General features: G+C 57.5%; 1 protein-coding gene across 1 annotated transcript in view; it reads right to left on the minus strand.

The window, feature by feature from the left end:
• Positions 1-1,093: 1,093 nt before the first annotated feature.
• Positions 1,094-20,727, minus strand: part of LOC140193280 (glutathione hydrolase 1 proenzyme-like) — a gene marked incomplete at its 3' end in the record, with an annotated part of 319,360 nt that continues 299,726 nt past the window's right edge. Inside the window, exon 7 of the mRNA XM_072250649.1 lies at positions 1,094-1,230. Within this exon, the coding sequence (XP_072106750.1) occupies positions 1,094-1,230 (137 nt within the window). The remainder of the gene's footprint in view (positions 1,231-20,727) is intronic.

Raw genomic sequence — 20,727 nt, forward strand, 5'->3', positions numbered from 1 at the left:
ACGAGCTGCTGGTGTGAGTGGTGGGTGTGGGGTTCATTTCAATATTCAAGAGAAGTTTGGATGGGTGCAGGAATGGCAGGGGTATGGAGGCCTGTGGTCTGGGCTACAGGTTGATGGGTTGGCAGATTAATCATTTGGCCTGGACTAGATGGGCCAAATGGCCTGTTCCTGTGCCATGGTGTTCTATGCCTGGAGTATATCTGTTCGGCATTTCCTCTGAGGGGAAATGTTCCCTCCTCGCTCTTCAAAACACCTTCCTTATTTCCTCACAAAGTCAATGGTCCCAGCTTCCCCAGGGTTTCCAGAGAAACACTGGAAGAGCGCAGCAGGTCAGGCAGCATCCATGGAGCGGTGTAAACATTCAATGGTTTGGACTGTGGCCTTTCATCGGGACTGGAAAGGAAGAGGGAAGAAGCCGGAATAAGTGGGTTGGTGGTGGAGGAGGAGCACAAGCTGTGAGGAGGGACCTGCTGGGAGAAGGAAGGTAGGGTGGTGGAGGAGCCAGAGGAAGGAAGGTAGGGTGGTGGAGGAGCCAGAGGAAGGGAATGCTGTGGGAAGCTGGAAGGAGATAGGTGGTTTTAGTAGGAGAGGACAGCGCACCGTGGAATAGAGGAAAGGATGTGCAGACCCAGAGGGAGGAAGGTGCAGGCTATGCTGGGGACGGTAAAGAGAAGGGGGAAACAGAGGGGAGTGATTACCCTGAAGAGAGAAATTGGTGTAGATGCAGTCAGGTTGGAGACTAGCATGATAAAGTATGTGGTGCTGTTCCTCTGATCTCTGTCTAGCTTCATCTTGGCCGCCAAGGAGACCATGGGCAGATATCTTTCCAACCTTCCTGGTCTTCATGCTGGGACTGGGACTTTGATTCCAAGCCCCACCACCTCCTCACTCCAGGTTGATGATCCTAGCTCTGGACACTGGAAACAGTTACGAACGGTCTGCTCGTTCCATGCTCCTGGGACGGTGAGCTGAGTGAAGCCCTGGCAAGCTCTCTGTGTGGGGTCCTAGTGGGTCCCAGACCCCTTCCTGTGCCCTGTGCAGGTAGGTCGTGGGGGGTGGTGGATCAGTCTGGACAACAGGATCGGCACCTTACCCCAGTGATGTTGATGAATCGGGGATCTCCCAGCATGCTTCTCTTTGCGTATGCAAATTTAAAGGCTTCAATAATTCGGTGATAAGTCAAAGCTTTCTGTCCCGACGTGGAAACGCTGTCCGAGTTGAAATTATAACCTGTCAACAGAGGACGTGCTGTGAGTTAGTGCTGAAGAGACGGGGGCTAATTCTGTGTTCGCGGCTGGTACAGACCAGTTTACAGACAGCAGAAGGCCATTCAGGCCCTCTCACTCATTCTGCTGTTCAACTCAGCTATGGCTGATCCTGGTGGGACAGGCAAGAGCAGGGTGAAGAACAGAGACAGGTATGCTTCACGTCTGAGATGTTGGTCAAAGACCCTTTCCAGAGCCGGTGCCCGCGGAAGGTCGGTGGTGCCCGGAGCACTGGGGAAGGATGGCAGGACACAGGGAGGAGTCCCATCCCAGCACCACTGAATACAACATCGCTGATGGCAATCCAGACTGGTTTGTACCCAGACGCTATCATGTGGGCAGCCTGCGACCTTTCATCCTGTCCTCGGACACACAGGCAGACCCCCTTGAGTTAGCTCATTGACACCTCAGACAATTTGTCACATGGTATTGATTGCAGAGCTCCAGCGGGACGTTTCCAGGATACCCCCCGAGAGCTGAGAACGGAGGGAGGGGTCCTGTGAGATACACAAGTCATGGCTCACTGTGGAACTGCGCAGGACTGGTCTGGCTGTTGTAGGAGTCAGCCCACTGTAGCAACATTGCCTCTCTTCCTGAGGGCTGTCTGTCATCAAAACCTGTCTTGGTTCAGACAGGTGTTGGAAGGAAGGAAGTGGAGGGGAGGGCTGGAGTTGGCTGTCCACAGTCTGAGGAAATGGGCGCTTGCTGCTGTAAAGCACTTTGAGCTTGTGGAGCCTCCTAAACAGAATTCCATCCGCCCAGTTTCCTTCATCTCTGCTCCTGTCCCACCATTCGCCCTTCTCCCCTTTGTACTGGCCACTCTTAGCCCCAATCCCCACAGATGCTGCTCGATCCGCTGAGTTCCTCCAGCAGGCTATGTGTCTCCCATGTCAACAGAGGCACGGAGCCCACACAAACTGGAAGCCCCCGGTAATTGACTTGGGACAACCCAGGCCGAACGGATGTGGAATGCCGTTGGCTTTGGCAAGGGAAAGGCGGAATGTGGCTGGGGCGCGAGGTCTAGGAAGCCTCTGTTTATGACTGGAAGGGTGGCAGGGACAGGGGTCTGGTCACTCACGGGAATGGAGCCAAGCTACAGCCCCAGGTCTAGGATAGGAACAGTGTTAAAAGCTGCCGGAGTATGAGGGACAGTCTCTGGGGCTCCAGCTGAATGCAGGACCAGGAAGACCATTAAGTCTGTCATTTTCCCCACATGGGAGAACAGTGGCGTGGACAATATCCCTCTAAGGTGTGTGCACACTCCTCTTTGCCTCTAATGCACAAAGGAATTTAAACTGCACACTGAAGGTTGTCACCCTCTACCTCATTGGCAGGTTAAATATATTTCACGATTATACACAATCACATTTCCTTTTCCAGTTTCTGATAGACAATATGGACAACGTGGAGTTTGCGATGATTTGTCTGCAGATTTTAGAACGGGCTCATTTATGTTGTTTTCATTGAAGAAATTATTGATTCACTATGTCAAATTCCAAAGAAGCAAAGTGCGTGAAGTGCAAAAGAACTGCTGGTTCATTTAAAGTGGAACGGCTTAATGAAGTAGAAACTGCGACATCAAAAGATCATTTGGTCTGGAACGTGCAGCCAGGAGAAAAATTTACAGAAACTGGTGTTATCTGCGTGCATTGTTGCGATGCAAAAGTTGCTGGAGAATTTGCAAGTGGGAAGAAGTGGAGTGATATCTGGAAACTTAACTCTTTAAAGCATCATTTAGCAAGCAAATGACAACCAGCGAGAAGATCCTTCATTACCTGCTGCAGCCCTGCTACGTGTGTTTTCTGAGAGTGCAGATGAACGAGAGCAAAAACGATCAAACCAAGAGGAGATCAAAATAATTACTGAGTGTTTTGATTACAGTTAAAGAATACCTTTATAAATAAAATACATGTCGTTGTCACTCGGCAAAACATTGCACAACAAGCGAAACTTTGGGGAAGGACTGTCCCCATCCTCCATCCTACTGACTGCCCTGATAAGCATCGTCCCCATCAGTACCTCAGTCCACAGCCCTGTAGACATCATCGCAGATCTCCGTCCACAGCCCCGTCCACATCACTGCACCTCTCCGTCCACAGCCCCGTCCACATCACTGCACATCTCCGTCCACAGCCCCGTCCACATCACTGCACATCTCCGTCCACAGCCCCATCAACATCACTGCACACCTCGATCCACAGCCCCGTCCACATCACTGCACATCTCCGTACACAGCCCCATCCACATCACTGCACATCTCCGTCCACAGCCCCGTCCACATCACTGCACATCTCCATCCACAGCCCCGTCCACATTACTGCACATCTCCGTCCACAGCCCCGTCCAAAGCCCCGTCCACATCGCTGCACATCTCCGTCCACAGCCACGTCCACATCACTGCAGATCTCCGTCCACAGCCCCGTCCACATCACTGCACATCTCCTTCCACAGCCCCGCCCACAAAACCGCACATCTCCTTCCACAGCCCCGTCCACATCACTACACATCTCAGTCCACAGCCCCGTCCACATCACTGCACATCTCAGCCCACAGCCCCGTCCACATCACTGCACATCTCCGTCCACAGCCCCGTCCACATCACTGCACATCTCCGTCCACAGCCCCGTCCACATCACTGCACATCTCCGTCCACAGCCCCGTAAACATCACTGCACATCTCCTTCCACAGCACCGTACACATCACTGCACATCTCCGTCCACATCACTGCACAACTCCGTACACAAACCCGTCCACATCACTGCACATCTCCGTCCTCAGCCCCGTACACAACACTGCACATCTCCTTCCACAGCCCTGTCCACATCACTGCAGATCTCCTTCCACAGCCCCGTTCACATCACTACACATCTCCGTCAACAGTCCCGTCCACAGCCACCCACATCTCCGTCCACAGACCCGTCCACATCACTGCACATCTCCTTCCACAGCCTCGTCCATATGACTGCACATCTCCGTCCACAGCCCCGTCCACATCACTGCACATCTCCGTCAACAATCCCGTCCACAGCCCGCCACATCACCTTCCACAGCCCCGTCCACATCACTGCACATGTCCGTCCACAGACCCGTCCACATCACTGCAAATCTCCTTCCACAGCCCGGTCCGCATCACTGCACATCTCCGTCCACAGCCCCGTCCGCATCACTGCACACCTCTCGTCTACAGCCTCGTCCACATCACTGCACATCTCCGTCCACAGCCCCGCCCACATCACTGCACAACTCCGTCCACAGCCCCGTCCACATCACTGCACATCTCCGTTCACAGCCCCGTCCACATCACTGCACATGACCTTCCACAGCCCCGTACACAGCACTGCATATCTCCGTCCACAGTCCCGTCCACATCACTGCACATCTCCGTCCACAGCCCGCTCCACATCACTGCACATCTCATTCCACAACCTCGCCCACATCACTGCACATCTCCGTCCACAGCCCCGTCCACGTCACTGCACATCTCCGTCCACAGCTCCGTCCACATCACTGCACATCTCCGTCCACAGCCCCGTCCACATCACTGCACCTCTCCGTTCTGAGCCCCGTCCACATCACTGCACATCTCCGTCCACAGCCACGTCCACATCACTGCACATGTCCGTCCACAGCCCCATCCACATCACCGTACAATGTCCTTCCACAGCCCCGGACACCTCACTGCAAATCTCCTTCCACAGCCCCATCCACATCACCGCACATCTCTGTCCACAGCCGCGTCCATATCACTGCACATCTCCATCCACAGCCCCGTGAACATCACTGCACATCTCCGTCCACAGCCCCGGCCACATCACTGCACATCTCCTTCCACAGCCTCGTCCACATCACTGCACATCTCTGTCCACAGCCCCATCCACATCACTGCACAACTCCTTCCACAGCCCCGTCCACATCACTGCATAACTCCGTCCACCGCTCCGCCCACATCACTACAAATCTCCTTCCACAGCCCCGTCCACAGCCCTACCCACATCACTGCACATGTCCTTCCTCAGCCCCGTCCACATCACTGCACATCTCCTTCCACAGCCCCGTCCACAACCCTGTCCACATCACTGCACATCTCCGTCCACAGCCCCATCCACATCACTGCACATCTCCGTCCACAGCCCGGTCCACATCACTGCACATCTCCGTACACAGCTCCATCCACATCACTGCACATCTCCTTCCACAGTCCCGTCCACATCACCGCACATCTCTGTCAACAGCCCCGTCCAATCCATGCATATCTCCTTCCACAGCCCCGTCCACATCACTGCACATCTCCGTCCACAGCCGCGTTCACAACAATGCACATCTCGGTACACAGCCCCATCCACATCACTGCACATCTCCGTCCATATCACTGCTAATCTCCGTCCACAGCCCCATCCACATCACTGCACATCTCCTTCCACAGCACCGTCCACATCACCGCACATCTCTGTCCACAGCCCCGTCCATATCCCTGTATATCTCCTTCCACAGCCCCGTCGACATCACTGCACATCTCCGTCCACAGCCCCGTCCACATCACCGCACATCTCCGTGCACAGCCCCGTCCACATCACTGCATATCTCCTTCCACTGCGCCGTCCACATCACTGCACATCTCCTTCCACAACGCCGTCCACATCACTGCACATCTCCATTAACAGTCCCGTCCACAGCCCCCCACATCTCCTTCCACAGCCCCGTCGAAATCACTGCACATCTCCTTCCACAGCTTCGTCCATATCACTGCACATCTCTGTCCACAACCCCGTTCACATCACTGCACATTTCATTCCACAACCCGTCCAGATCACTGCACATCTCCGTCCACAGCCCCGTCCACATCACTGCACAGCACCGTCCACAACCCCGTCCACATCACTGCACATCTCCTTCCACAGCCTCGTCCACAAAACCGCACATATCCTTCCACAGCCCCGTCCATAACACTACACATCTCCGTACACAACCCCGTCCATATCACTGCACAGCACCGTCCACAGCTCCGTCCACATCACTGCACATCTACTTCCACAGCCCCGTCCACAAAACCGCACATCTCCTTCCACAGCCCCGTCCACATCACTGCAAATCTCCTTCAACAGCCCGGTCGGCATCACAGCACATCTCCGTCCACAGCCCCGTCCACATCACTGCACAACTCCGTCCACAGCCCCGTCCACATCACTGCACAACACCGTCCATAGCCCCGTCCACATCACTGCACATCTCCTTCCACAACCCCGTCCACAAAACCGCACATCTCCTTCCACAGCGCCGTCCATATCACTACACATCTCCGTACACAGCCCCGTCCATATCACTGCACAGCACCGTCCACAGCCCCGTCCACATCACTGCACATCTCCTTCCACAGCCCCGTCCACAAAACCGCACATCTCCTTCCACAGCCCCGTCCATATCACTACACATCTCCGTCCACAGCCCCGTCCATATCACTGCACAGCACCGTCCACAGCCCCGTCCACATCACTGCACATCTCCTTCCACAGCCCCGTCCACAAAACCTCACATATCCTTCCACAGCCCCGCCCACATCACTGCAAATCTCCTTCAACAGCCCGGTCGGCATCACTGCACATCTCCGTCCACAGCCCCGTCCACATCACTGCACAACTCCGTCCACAGCCCCGTCCACATCACCGCACATCTCCGTGCACAGCCCCGTCCACATCACTGCATATCTCCTTCCACAGCCCCGTCCACATCCCTGCACATCTGCTTCCACAACGCCGTCCACATCACTGCACATCTCCGTTAACAGTCCCGTCCACAGCCCCCCACATCTCCGTCCACAGCCCCCCACATCTCCATCCACAGCCCCGTCGAAATCACTGCACATCTCCTTCCACAGCCTCGTCCATATCACTGCACATCTCCGTCCACAGCCCCATCCACATCAATGCAGATCTCCGTCCACAGCCCCGTCCACATCACTGCACATCTCCGTCCACTGCCCCATCCACATCACTGCACATCTCTGTCCACAGCCCCGTCCACATCACTGCATATCTCTTTCCACAGCCCCGTCCACATCACTGCACATCTCCGTCCACAGCCCCGTCCACATCACTGCACATCTCCGTCCACAGCCCCGTCCACATCACTGGAGATCTCCGTCCACAGCCCCGTCCACATCACTGCACATCTCCGTCCACAACCCCGTCCACATCACTGCACTTCTCCTTCCAGAGCCCCGTCCACATCACTGCACATCTCCGTCCACAGCCCGGTCCGCATCACTGCACATCTCCGTCCACAGCCCCGTCCACATCACTGCACATCTCCGTCCAGAGCCCGGTCCGCATAACTGCACATCTCCGTCCACAGCCCCGTCCACATCACTGCAAATTTCATTCCACAACCCGTCCAGATCACTGCACATCTCCGTCCACAGCCCCGTCCACATCACTGCACATCTCCTTCCACAGCCCCGTCCACAGCCCCGTTCACATCACTGCACATCACCTTACAACAGTCCCGTCAACAGCCACCCACATCTCCGTCCACAGACCCGTCCACATCACTGCACATCTCCTTCCACAGCCTCGTCCATATGACTGCACATCTCCGTCCACAGCCCCGTCCACATCACTGCACATCTCCGTCAAAAGTCCCGTCCACAGCCCGCCACATCACATTCCACAGCCCCGTCCACATCACTGCACATGTCCGTCCACAGCCCCGTACACATCACTGCAAATCTCCTTCCACAGCCCGGTCCGCATCACTGCACATCTGCGTCTACAGCCCCGTCCGCATCACTGCACACCGCTCGTCTACAGCCTAGTCCACATCACTGCACATTTCCGTCCACAGCCCCGCCCACATCACTGCACAACTCCGTCCACAGCCGCGTCCACATCACTGCACATCTCCGTTCACAGCCCCGTCCACATCACTGCACATGACCTTCCACAGCCCCGTACACAGCACTGCATATCTCCGTCCACAGCCCGCTCCATATCACTGCACATCTCATTCCACAACCTCGCCCACATCACTGCACATCTCCGTCCACAGCCCCGTCCACGTCACTGCACATCTCCGTCCACAGCCCGTCCACATCACTGCATATCTCCGTCCACAGCCCCGTCCACATCACTGCACATCTCCGTCCACTGCCCCGTCCACATCACTGCACAGCACCGTCCATAGCCCCGTCACATCACTGCACATCTCCTTCCACAACCCCGTCCACAAAACCGCACATCTCCTTCCATAGCCCCGTCCATATCACTACACATCTCCGTCCACAGCCCCGTCCATATCACTGCACAGCACCGTCCACAGCCCCGTCCACATCACTGCACATCTCCTTCCACAGCCCCGTCCACAAAACCGCACATATCCTTCCACAGCGCCGTCCACATCACTGCAAATCTCCTTCAACAGCCCGGTCGGCATCACTGCACATCTCCGTCCACAGCCCCGTCCACATCACTGCACAACTCCGTCCACAGCCCCGTCCACATCACTGAACATCTCCGTCCACAGCCCCATCCACATCACTGCACATCTCTGTCCACAGCCCCGTCCACATCACTGCACATCTCCGTCCACAGCCCGGTCCGCATCACTGCACATCTCCGTCCACAGCCCCGTCCACAGCCCCGTCCACATCACTGCACATCTCCGTCCAGAGCCCGGTCCGCATCACTGCACATCTCCGTCCACAGCCCCGTCCACATCACTGCACATTTCATTCCACAACCCGTCCAGATCACTGCACATCTCCGTCCACAGCCCCGTCCACATCACTGCACAGCACCGTCCACAGCCCCGTCCACATCACTGCACATCTCCTTCCACAGCCCCGTCCATATCACTACACATCTCCGTCCACTGCCCCGTCCATATCACTGCACAGCACCGTCCACAGCCCCGTCCACATCACTGCACATCTCCTTCCACAGCCCCGTCCACAAAACCGCACATCTCCTTCCACAGCCCCGTCCATATCACTACACATCTCCGTCCACAGCCCCGTCCATATCACTGCACAGCAACGTCCACAGCCCCGTCCACATCACTGCACAGCACCGTCCACAGCCCCGTCCACATCACTGCACATCTCCTTCCACAGCCACGTCCACAGCCCCGTTCACATCACTACACATCTCCGTCAACAGTCCCGTCCACAGCCACCCACATCTCCTTCCACAGCCCCGTCCATATCACTGCACATCTGCGTCTACAGCCCCGTCCGCATCACTGCACACCGCTCGTCTACAGCCTAGTCCACATCACTGCACATCTCCGTCCACAGCCCCGCCCACATCACTGCACAACTCCGTCCACAGCCGCGTCCACATCACTGCACATCTCCGTTCACAGCCCCGTCCACATCACTGCACATGACCTTCCACAGCCCCGTACACAGCACTGCATATCTCCGTCCACAGCCCGCTCCATATCACTGCACATCTCATTCCACAACCTCGCCCACATCACTGCACATCTCCGTCCACAGCCCCGTCCACGTCACTGCACATCTCATTCCACAACCCGTCCAGATCACTGCACATCTCCGTCCACAGCCCCGTCCAAATCACTGCACATCTCCGTCCACAGCCCCGTCCACATCACTGCACATCTCCGTCCACAGCCCCGTCCACATCACTGCACATCTCCGTCCACAGCCCCGTCCACGTCACTGCACATCTCCGTCCACAGCCCGTCCACATCACTGCATATCTCCGTCCACAGCCCCGTCCACATCACTGCACATCTCCGTCCACTGCCCCGTCCACATCACTGCACAGCACCGTCCATAGCCCCGTCACATCACTGCACATCTCCTTCCACAACCCCGTCCACAAAACCGCACATCTCCTTCCATAGCCCCGTCCATATCACTACACATCTCCGTCCACAGCCCCGTCCATATCACTGCACAGCACCGTCCACAGCCCCGTCCACATCACTGAACATCTCCTTCCACAGCCCCGTCCACAAAACCGCACATCTCTGTCCACAGCCCCGTCCACATCACTGCACATCTCCGTCCACAGCCCGGTCCGCATCACTGCACATCTCCGTCCACAGCCCCGTCCACAGCCCCGTCCACATCACTGCACATCTCCGTCCAGAGCCCGGTCCGCATCACTGCACATCTCCGTCCACAGCCCCGTCCACATCACTGCACATTTCATTCCACAACCCGTCCAGATCACTGCACATCTCCGTCCACAGCCCCGTCCACATCACTGCACAGCACCGTCCACAGCCCCGTCCACATCACTGCACATCTCCTTCCACAGCCCCGTCCATATCACTACACATCTCCGTCCACTGCCCCGTCCATATCACTGCACAGCACCGTCCACAGCCCCGTCCACATCACTGCACATCTCCTTCCACAGCCCCGTCCACAAAACCGCACATCTCCTTCCACAGCCCCGTCCATATCACTACACATCTCCGTCCACAGCCCCGTCCATATCACTGCACAGCAACGTCCACAGCCCCGTCCACATCACTGCACAGCACCGTCCACAGCCCCGTCCACATCACTGCACATCTCCTTCCACAGCCACGTCCACAGCCCCGTTCACATCACTACACATCTCCGTCAACAGTCCCGTCCACAGCCACCCACATCTCCGTCCACAGACCCGTCCACATCACTGCACATCTCCTTCCACAGCCTCGTCCATATGACTGCACATCTCCGTCCACAGTCCCGTCCACATCACTGCACATCTCCGTCAACAGTCCCGTCCACATCACTGCACATCTCCGTCAACAGTCCCGTCCACAGCCCGCCACATCACATTCCACAGCACCGTCCACATCACTGCACATGTCCTTCCACAGCCCCGTCCATATCACTACACATCTCCGTCCACAGCCCCGTCCATATCACTGCACAGCACCGTCCACAGCCCCGTCCACATCACTGCACATCTCCTTCAACAGCCCGGTCGGCATCACTGCACCTCTCCGTCCACAGCCCCGTACACATCACTGCACAACTCCGTCCACAGCCCCGTCCACATCACCGCACATCTCCGTGCACAGCCCCGTCCACATCACTGCATATCTCCTTCCACAACCCCGTCCACATCCCTGCACATCTGCTTCCACAACGCCGTCCACATCACTGCACATCTCCGTTAACAGTCCCGTCCACAGCCCCCCACATCTCCATCCACAGCCCCGTCGAAATCACTGCACATCTCCTTCCACAGCCTCGTCCATATCACTGCACATCTCCGTCCACAGCCCCATCCACATCACTGCAGATCTCCGTCCACAGCCCCGTCCACATCACTGCACATCTCCGTCCACTGCCCCATCCACATCACTGCACATCTCTGTCCACAGCCGCGTCCACATCACTGCATATCTCTTTCCACAGCCCCGTCCACATCACTGCACATCTCCGTCCACAGCCCCGTCCACATCACTGCACATCTCCGTCCACAGCCCCGTCCACATCACTGGAGATCTCCGTCCACAGCCCCGTCCACATCACTGCACATCTCCGTCCACAACCCCGTCCACATCACTGCACTTCTCCTTCCAGAGCCCCGTCCACATCACTGCACATCTCCGTCCACAGCCCGGTCCGCATCACTGCACATCTCCGTCCACAGCCCCGTCCACATCACTGCACATCTCCGTCCAGAGCCCGGTCCGCATAACTGCACATCTCCGTCCACAGCCCCGTCCACATCACTGCAAATTTCATTCCACAACCCGTCCAGATCACTGCACATCTCCGTCCACAGCCCCGTCCACATCACTGCACATCTCCTTCCACAGCCCCGTCCACAGCCCCGTTCACATCACTGCACATCTCCTTTCAACAGTCCCGTCAACAGCCACCCACATCTCCGTCCACAGACCCGTCCACATCACTGCACATCTCCTTCCACAGCCTCGTCCACATGACTGCACATCTCCGTCCACAGCCCCGTCCACATCACTGCACATCTCCGTCAAAAGTCCCGTCCACAGCCCGCCACATCACATTCCACAGCCCCGTCCACATCACTGCACATGTCCGTCCACAGCCCCGTACACATCACTGCAAATCTCCTTCCACAGCCCGGTCCGCATCACTGCACATCTGCGTCTACAGCCCCGTCCGCATCACTGCACACCGCTCGTCTACAGCCTAGTCCACATCACTGCACATCTCCGTTCACAGCCCCGTCCACATCACTGCACATGACCTTCCACAGCCCCGTACACAGCACTGCATATCTCCGTCCACAGCCCGCTCCATATCACTGCACATCTCATTCCACAACCTCGCCCACATCACTGCACATCTCCGTCCACAGCCCCGTCCACGTCACTGCACATCTCCGTCCACAGCCCGTCCACATCACTGCATATCTCCGTCCACAGCCCCGTCCACATCACTGCACATCTCCGTCCACTGCCCCGTCCACATCACTGCACAGCACCGTCCATAGCCCCGTCACATCACTGCACATCTCCTTCCACAACCCCGTCCACAAAACCGCACATCTCCTTCCATAGCCCCGTCCATATCACTACACATCTCCGTCCACAGCCCCGTCCATATCACTGCACAACACCGTCCACAGACCCGTCCACATCACTGCACATCTCCTTCCACAGCCCCGTCCACAAAACCGCACATATCCTTCCACAGCCCCGTCCACATCACTGCAAATCTCCTTCAACAGCCCGGTCGGCATCACTGCACATCTCCGTCCACAGCCCCGTCCACATCACTGCACATCTCCGTCCACAGCTCCGTCCACATCACTGGAGATCTCCGTCCACAGCCCCGTCCACATCACTGCACATCTCCGTCCACAACCCCGTCCACATCACTGCACTTCTCCTTCCAGAGCCCCGTCCACATCACTGCACATCTCCGTCCACAGCCCGGTCCGCATCACTGCACATCTCCGTCCACAGCCCCGTCCACATCACTGCACATCTCCGTCCAGAGCCCGGTCCGCATAACTGCACATCTCCGTCCACAGCCCCGTCCACATCACTGCAAATTTCATTCCACAACCCGTTCAGATCACTGCACATCTCCGTCCACAGCCCCGTCCACATCACTGCACATCTCCTTCCACAGCCCCGTCCACAGCCCCGTTCACATCACTGCACATCTCCTTTCAACAGTCCCGTCAACAGCCACCCACATCTCCGTCCACAGACCCGTCCACATCACTGCACATCTCCTTCCACAGCCTCGTCCATATGACTGCACATCTCCGTCCACAGCCCCGTCCACATCACTGCACATCTCCGTCAAAAGTCCCGTCCACAGCCCGCCACATCACATTCCACAGCCCCGTCCACATCACTGCACATGTCCGTCCACAGCCCCGTCCACATCACTGCATATCTCCTTCCACAACCCCGTCCACATCACTGCACATCTCCGTCCACAGCCCCATCCACATCACTGCACATTTCATTCCACAACCCGTCCAGATCACTGCACATCTCCGTCCACAGCCCCGTCCACATCCCTGCACAGCACCGTCCACAGCCCCGTCCACAAAACCGCACATCTCCTTCCACAGCCCGGTCAACATCACTGCACATCTCCGTCCACAGCCCCGTCCACATCACTGCACATCTCCGTCCACAGCCCCATCCACATCACTGCACATCTCTGTCCACAGACCCTTCCACATTACCGCACATCTCTGTCCACAGCCCCGTCCACATCACTGCATATCTCCTTCCACAGCCCCGTCCACATCACTACACATCTCCGTCCACAGCCCCGTCCACATCACTGCACATCTCCGTCCACAGCCCCGTCCACATCACTGCACATCTCCGTCCACAGCCCCGTCAACATCACTGCACATCTCCGTCCTCAGCCCCGTCCACATCACTGTACTTCTCCGTCCACATCACTGCACTTCTCCTTCCACAGCCCCATCCACATCATTGCACATCTCGGTCCACAGCCCGGTCCGCATCACTGAATATCTCCGTCCACAGCCCTGTCCACAGCCCCGTCCACATCACTGCAGAGCATCGTCCACAGTCTCGTCTACATCACTGCACATCTCCTTCCACAGCCATGTCCAATCCCTGCATATCTCCTTCCACAGCCCCGTCCACATCACTTCACATCTCCGTCCACAGCCGCGTCCACAACACTGCACATCTCCGTAAACAGCCCTATCCACATCACTGCACATCTCCGTCCACAGCCCCCTCCAAATCACTGCACATCTCCGTCCAAAACCCCGTCCACATCACTGCACATCTCCTTCCATAGCACCGTCCACATCACCGCACATCTCCGTGCACAACCCCGTCCACATTACTGCACATCTCCGTCCACAGCCCGGTCCGCATCACTGCGCATCTCCGTCCACAACCCCGTCCACATCACTGCACTTCTCCTTCCAGAGCCCCGTCCACATCACTGCACACCTCCGTCCACAGCCCGGTCCGCATCACTGCACATCTCCGTCCACAGCCCCGTCCACATCACTGCACATCTCCGTCCAGAGCCCGGTCCGCATAACTGCACATCTCCGTCCACAGCCCCGTCCACATCACTGCAAATTTCATTCCACAACCCGTCCAGATCACTGCACATCTCCGTCCACAGCCCCGTCGACATCACTGCACATCTCCTTCCACAGCCCCGTCCACAGCCCCGTCCACATCACTGCAAATTTCATTCCACAACCCGTCCAGATCACTGCACATCTCCGTCCACAGCCCCGTCCACATCACTGCACATCTCCGTCCACAGCCCCATCCACATCACTGCACATTTCATTCCACAACCCGTCTAGATCACTGCACATCTCCGTCCACAGCCCCGTCCACATCCCTGCACAGCACCGTCCACAGCCCCGTCCACAAAACCGCACATCTCCTTCCACAGCCCGGTCCACATCACTACACATCTCCGTCCACAGCCCCGTCCACATCACTGCACATCTCCGTCCACAGCCCCATCCACATCACTGCACATCTCTGTCCACAGACCCTTCCACATTACCGCACATCTCTGTCCACAGCCCCGTCCACATCACTGCATATCTCCTTCCACAGCCCCGTCCACATCACTACACATCTCCGTCCACAGCCCCGTCCACATCACTGCACATCTCCGTCCACAGCCCCGTCCACATCACTGCACATCTCCGTCCACAGCCCCGTCAACATCACTGCACATCTCCGTCCTCAGCCCCGTCCACATCACTGTACTTCTCCGTCCACATCACTGCACTTCTCCTTCCACAGCCCCATCCACATCATTGCACATCTCGGTCCACAGCCCGGTCCGCATCACTGAATATCTCCGTCCACAGCCCCGTCCATAGCCCCGTCCACATCACTGCACAGCATCGTCCACAGCCCCGTCCACATCACTGCACATCTCCGTCCACAGCCCCATCCACATCACTGCACAGCACCGTCCACAGCCCCGTCCACATCACTGCACATCTCCTTCCACAGCCCCGTCCACATCACTGCACATCTCCTTCAACAGCCCCGTCCACATCACGCACATCTCCTTCCACAATGCCGTCCACATCACTGCACATCTTCGTCCACAGCCCGGTCCACATCACTGCACATCACCGTTAACAGTCCCGTCCACAGCCCCCCACATCTCCTTCCACAGCCACGTCGAATTCACTGCACATCTCCTTCCACAGCTTCGTCCACATCACTGCACATCTCCGTCCACAGCCCCGTCAACATCACTGCACATCTCCGTCCTCAGCCCCGTCCACATCACTGTACTTCTCCGTCCACATCACTGCACTTCTCCTTCCACAGCCCCATCCACATCATTGCACATCTCGGTCCACAGCCCGGTCCGCATCACTGAATATCTCCATCCACAGCCCTGTCCACAGCCCCGTCCACATCACTGCACAGCATCATCCACAGTCTCGTCTACATCACTGCACATCTCCTTCCACAGCCATGTCCAATCCCTGCATATCTCCTTCCACAGCCACGTCCACATCACTTCACATCTCCGTCCACAGCCGCGTCCACAACACTGCACATCTCCGTAAACAGCCCTATCCACATCACTGCACATCTCCGTCCACAGCCCCCTCCAAATCACTGCACATCTCCGTCCAAAACCCCGTCCACATCACTGCACATCTCCTTCCACAGCACCGTCCACATCACCGCACATCTCCGTGCACAACCCCGTCACATTACTGCACATCTCCGTCCACAGCCCGGTCCGCATCACTGCACATCTCCGTCCACAGCCCCGTCCACAGCCCCGTCCACATCACCGCACATCTCCGTTAACAGTCCCGTCCACAGCCCCCCACATCTCCTTCCACAGCCACGTCGAATTCACTGCACATCTCCTTCCGCAGCTTCGTCCACATCACTGCACATCTCCGTCTACAGCCCGGTCCGCATCACTGCAAATCTCCGTCCACAGCCCCGTCCACATCACTGCACATCTCCTCCACGACCCGTCCAGATCACTGCACATCTCCGTCCACAGCCCCGTCCACATCACTGCACAGCACCGTCCACAGCCTCGTATACATCACTGCACTTCTCCTTCCAGGGCCTCGTCCACAAAATCGCACATCTCCTTCCGCAGCCCCGTCCACATCACTGCACATCTCCGTCCACAGCCCGGTCCGCATCACTGCACATCTCCGTCCACAGCCACGTCCACAGCCCCGTCCACATCACTGCACATTTCCTTACACAACCTGTCCAGATGACTGCACATCTCCGTCCACAGCCCCGTCCACATCACTGCACAGCACCGTCCACAGCCCCGTCCACATCACTGCACATCTCCTTCCACAGCCCCGTCCACAAAACCGCACATCTCCTTCCAGAGCCCTGTCCACAACAGTACACATCTCCGTCCACAGCCCCGTCCACATCACTGCACATCTCCGTTTACAGCCCCGTACGCATCACTACAAATCGCCTTCCACAGCCCGGTCCGCATCACTGCACATCTCCGTCCACAGCCCGGTCCGCATCACTGCAGATCTCCGTCCACAGACCCGTCCACATCACTGCACATCTCTCGTCCACAGCTTCGTCAACATCACTGCACATCTCCGTCCACAGCCCCGTCCACATCACTGCACAACTCCGTCCACAGCCCCGTCCACATCACCGCACATCTCCATGCACAGCCCCGTCCACATCACTGCACATATCCTTCCACAGCCCCGTCCACATCCCTGCACATCTCCTACCACAACGCCGTCCACATCACTGCATATCTCCGTTAAGAGTCCCGTCCACAGCCCCCCACCTCTCCTTCCACAGCCCCGTCGAAATCACAGCACATCTCCTTCCACAGCCTCGTCCATATCACTGCACATCTCCGTCCAGAGCCCGGTCCGCATCACTGCACATCTCCGTCCACAGCCCCGTCCACAGCCCCGTCCACATCACTGCACATTTCATTCCACAACCCGTCCAGATCACTGCACATCTCCGTCCACAGCCCCGTCCACATCACTGCACAGCACCGTCCACAGCCCCGTCCACATCACTGCACATCTCCTTCCACAGCCCCGTCCATATCACTACACATCTCCGTCCACAGCCCCGTCCATATCACTGCACAGCACCGTCCACAGCCCCGTCCACATCACTGCACATCTCCTTCCACAGCCCCGTCCACAAAACCGCACATCTCCTTCCACAGCCCCGTCCATATCACTACACATCTCCGTCCACAGCCCCGTCCACATCCCTGCACAGCACCGTCCACAGCCCCGTCCACAAAACCGCACATCTCCTTCCACAGCCCGGTCCACATCACTGCACATCTCCGTCCACAGCCCCATCCACATCACTGCACATCTCTGTCCACAGACCCTTCCACATTACCGCACATCTCTGTCCACAGCCCCGTCCACATCACTGCATATCTCCTTCCACAGCCCCGTCCACATCACTACACATCTCCGTCCACAGCCCCGTCCACATCACTGCACATCTCCGTCCACAGCCCCGTCCACATCACTGCACATCTCCGTCCACAGCCCCGTCAACATCACTGCACATCTCCGTCCTCAGCCCCGTCCACATCACTGTACTTCTCCGTCCACATCACTGCACTTCTCCTTCCACAGCCCCATCCACATCATTGCACATCTCGGTCCACAGCCCGGTCCGCATCACTGAACATCTCCGTCCACAGCCCTGTCCACAGCCCCGTCCACATCACTGCACAGCATCGTCCACAGTCTCGTCTACATCACTGCACATCTCCTTCCACAGCCACGTCCAATCCCTGCATATCTCCTTCCACAGCCCCGTCCACATCACTTCACATCTCCGTCCACAGCCGCGTCGACAACACTGCACATGTCCGTAAACAGCCCTATCCACATCACTGCACATCTCCGTCCACAGCCCCCTCCAAATCACTGCACATCTCCGTCCAAAACCCCGTCCACATCACTGCACATCTCCTTCCACAGCACCGTCCACATCACCGCACATCTCCGTGCACAGCCCCGTCCACATCACTGCACATCTCCTTCAACAACCCCGTCCACATCACGCACATCTCCTTCCACAACGCCGTCCACATCACTGCACATCTCCATCCACAGCCCCGTCCACATCACTGCACATCTCCTTCCACAGCCCCGTCCACATCACTGCAAATCTCCTTCAACAGCCCGGTCGGCATCACTGCACAACTCCGTCCACAGCCCGTCCACATCACCGAACATCTCCGTGCACAGCCCCGTCCACATCACTGCACATCTCCTTCCACAGCCCCGTCCACATCCCTGCACATCTGCTTCCAGAACGCCGTCCTCATCACTGCACATCTCCGTTAACAGTCCCGTCCACAGACCCCACATCTCCTTCCTCAGCCCCGTCGAAATCACTGCACATCTCCTTCCACAGCCTCGTCCATATCACTGCACATCTCCGTCCACAGCCCCATCCACATCACTGCACATCTCCGTCCACAGCCCCGTCCACATCACTGCACATCTCCGTCCACAGACCCATCCACATCACTGCACATCTCTGTCCACAGTCCCGTCCACATCACTGCATATCTCCTTCCACAGCCCCGTCCACATCACTGCACATCTCCGTCCACAGCCCCGTCCACATCACTGCACATCTCCGTCCACAGCCCCGTCCACATCACTGCACAACTCCGTCCACAGCACAGTCCACATCACCGCACATCTCCGTCCACAGCCCCGTCCACATCACTGAACATCTCCTTCCTTAGCCTCGTCCACATCACTGCACATCTCCGTCCACAGCCCCGTCCATATCACTGCACATGACCTTCCACAGCCCCGTACACAGCACTGCATATCTCCGTCCACAGCCCCGTCCACATCAATGCACATCTCCGTCCACAACCCCGTCCACAGCCCCCTCCACATCACTGCACATGTCATTCCACAACCTCGTCCACATCACTGCACATATCCGTCCACAGCCCCGTCCACGTCAATGCACATCTCCGTACAGAGCCCCGTCCACACCACTGCACATCTCCGTCCACAGCCCCGTCCACTTCACTGCACATCTCCTTCCACAGCCCCGTCCACATCACTGCACATCTCCGTCCACATCACTGAACATCTCCGTCCACAGCCCCGTCCACTTCACTGCACATCTCCTTCCACAGCCCCGTCCACATCACTGCACATCTCCGTCCACCGCTCCGTCCACATCTCTACACATCTCCTTCTACAGCCCCGTCCACATGACTACACATCTCCTTCCACAGCCCCGTTCACAGCACCATCCACATCACTGCACATCTCCTTCCTCAGCCCCGCCTACATCACTGCACATCTCCTTCCACAGCCCCGTCCACAACCCTGTCCACATCACTGCATATCTCCGTCCACAGCCCGGTCCACATCACTGCACATCTCCTTCCACAGCCCCGTCCACATCACCGCACATCTCTGTCCACAGCCCCGTCCATATCCCTGCATATCTCCTTCCACAGCCCCGTCCACATCACTGCACATCTCCGTCCACAGCCCCGTCCACATCACTGCACATCTCCGTCCACAACCCCGTCCACATCACTGCACTTCTCCTTCCGCAGCCCCGACCACATCACCGCACATCTCCGTCCACAGCCCGGTCCGCATCACTGCACATCTCCGTCCACAGACCCGTCCACAGCCCCGTCCACATCACTGCACATCTCCGTCCAGAGCCCGGTCCGCATCACTGCACATCTCCGTCCACAGCCCCGTCCACAGCCCCGTCCACATCACTGCACATCTCCGTCCACAGCCCCATCCACATCACTGCACATTTCATTCCACAACCCGTCCAGATCACTGCACATCTCCGTCCACAGCCCCGTCCACATCCCTGCACAGCACCGTCCACAGCCCCGTCCACAAAACCGCACATCTCCTTCCACAGCCCGGTCAACATCACTGCACATCTCCGTCCACAGCCCCGTCCACATCACTGCACATCTCCGTCCACAGC

Source organism: Mobula birostris, unplaced genomic scaffold (genome assembly GCF_030028105.1).
Source record: "Mobula birostris isolate sMobBir1 unplaced genomic scaffold, sMobBir1.hap1 scaffold_497, whole genome shotgun sequence".
Taxonomy (NCBI): Eukaryota; Metazoa; Chordata; class Chondrichthyes; order Myliobatiformes; family Myliobatidae; genus Mobula; species Mobula birostris.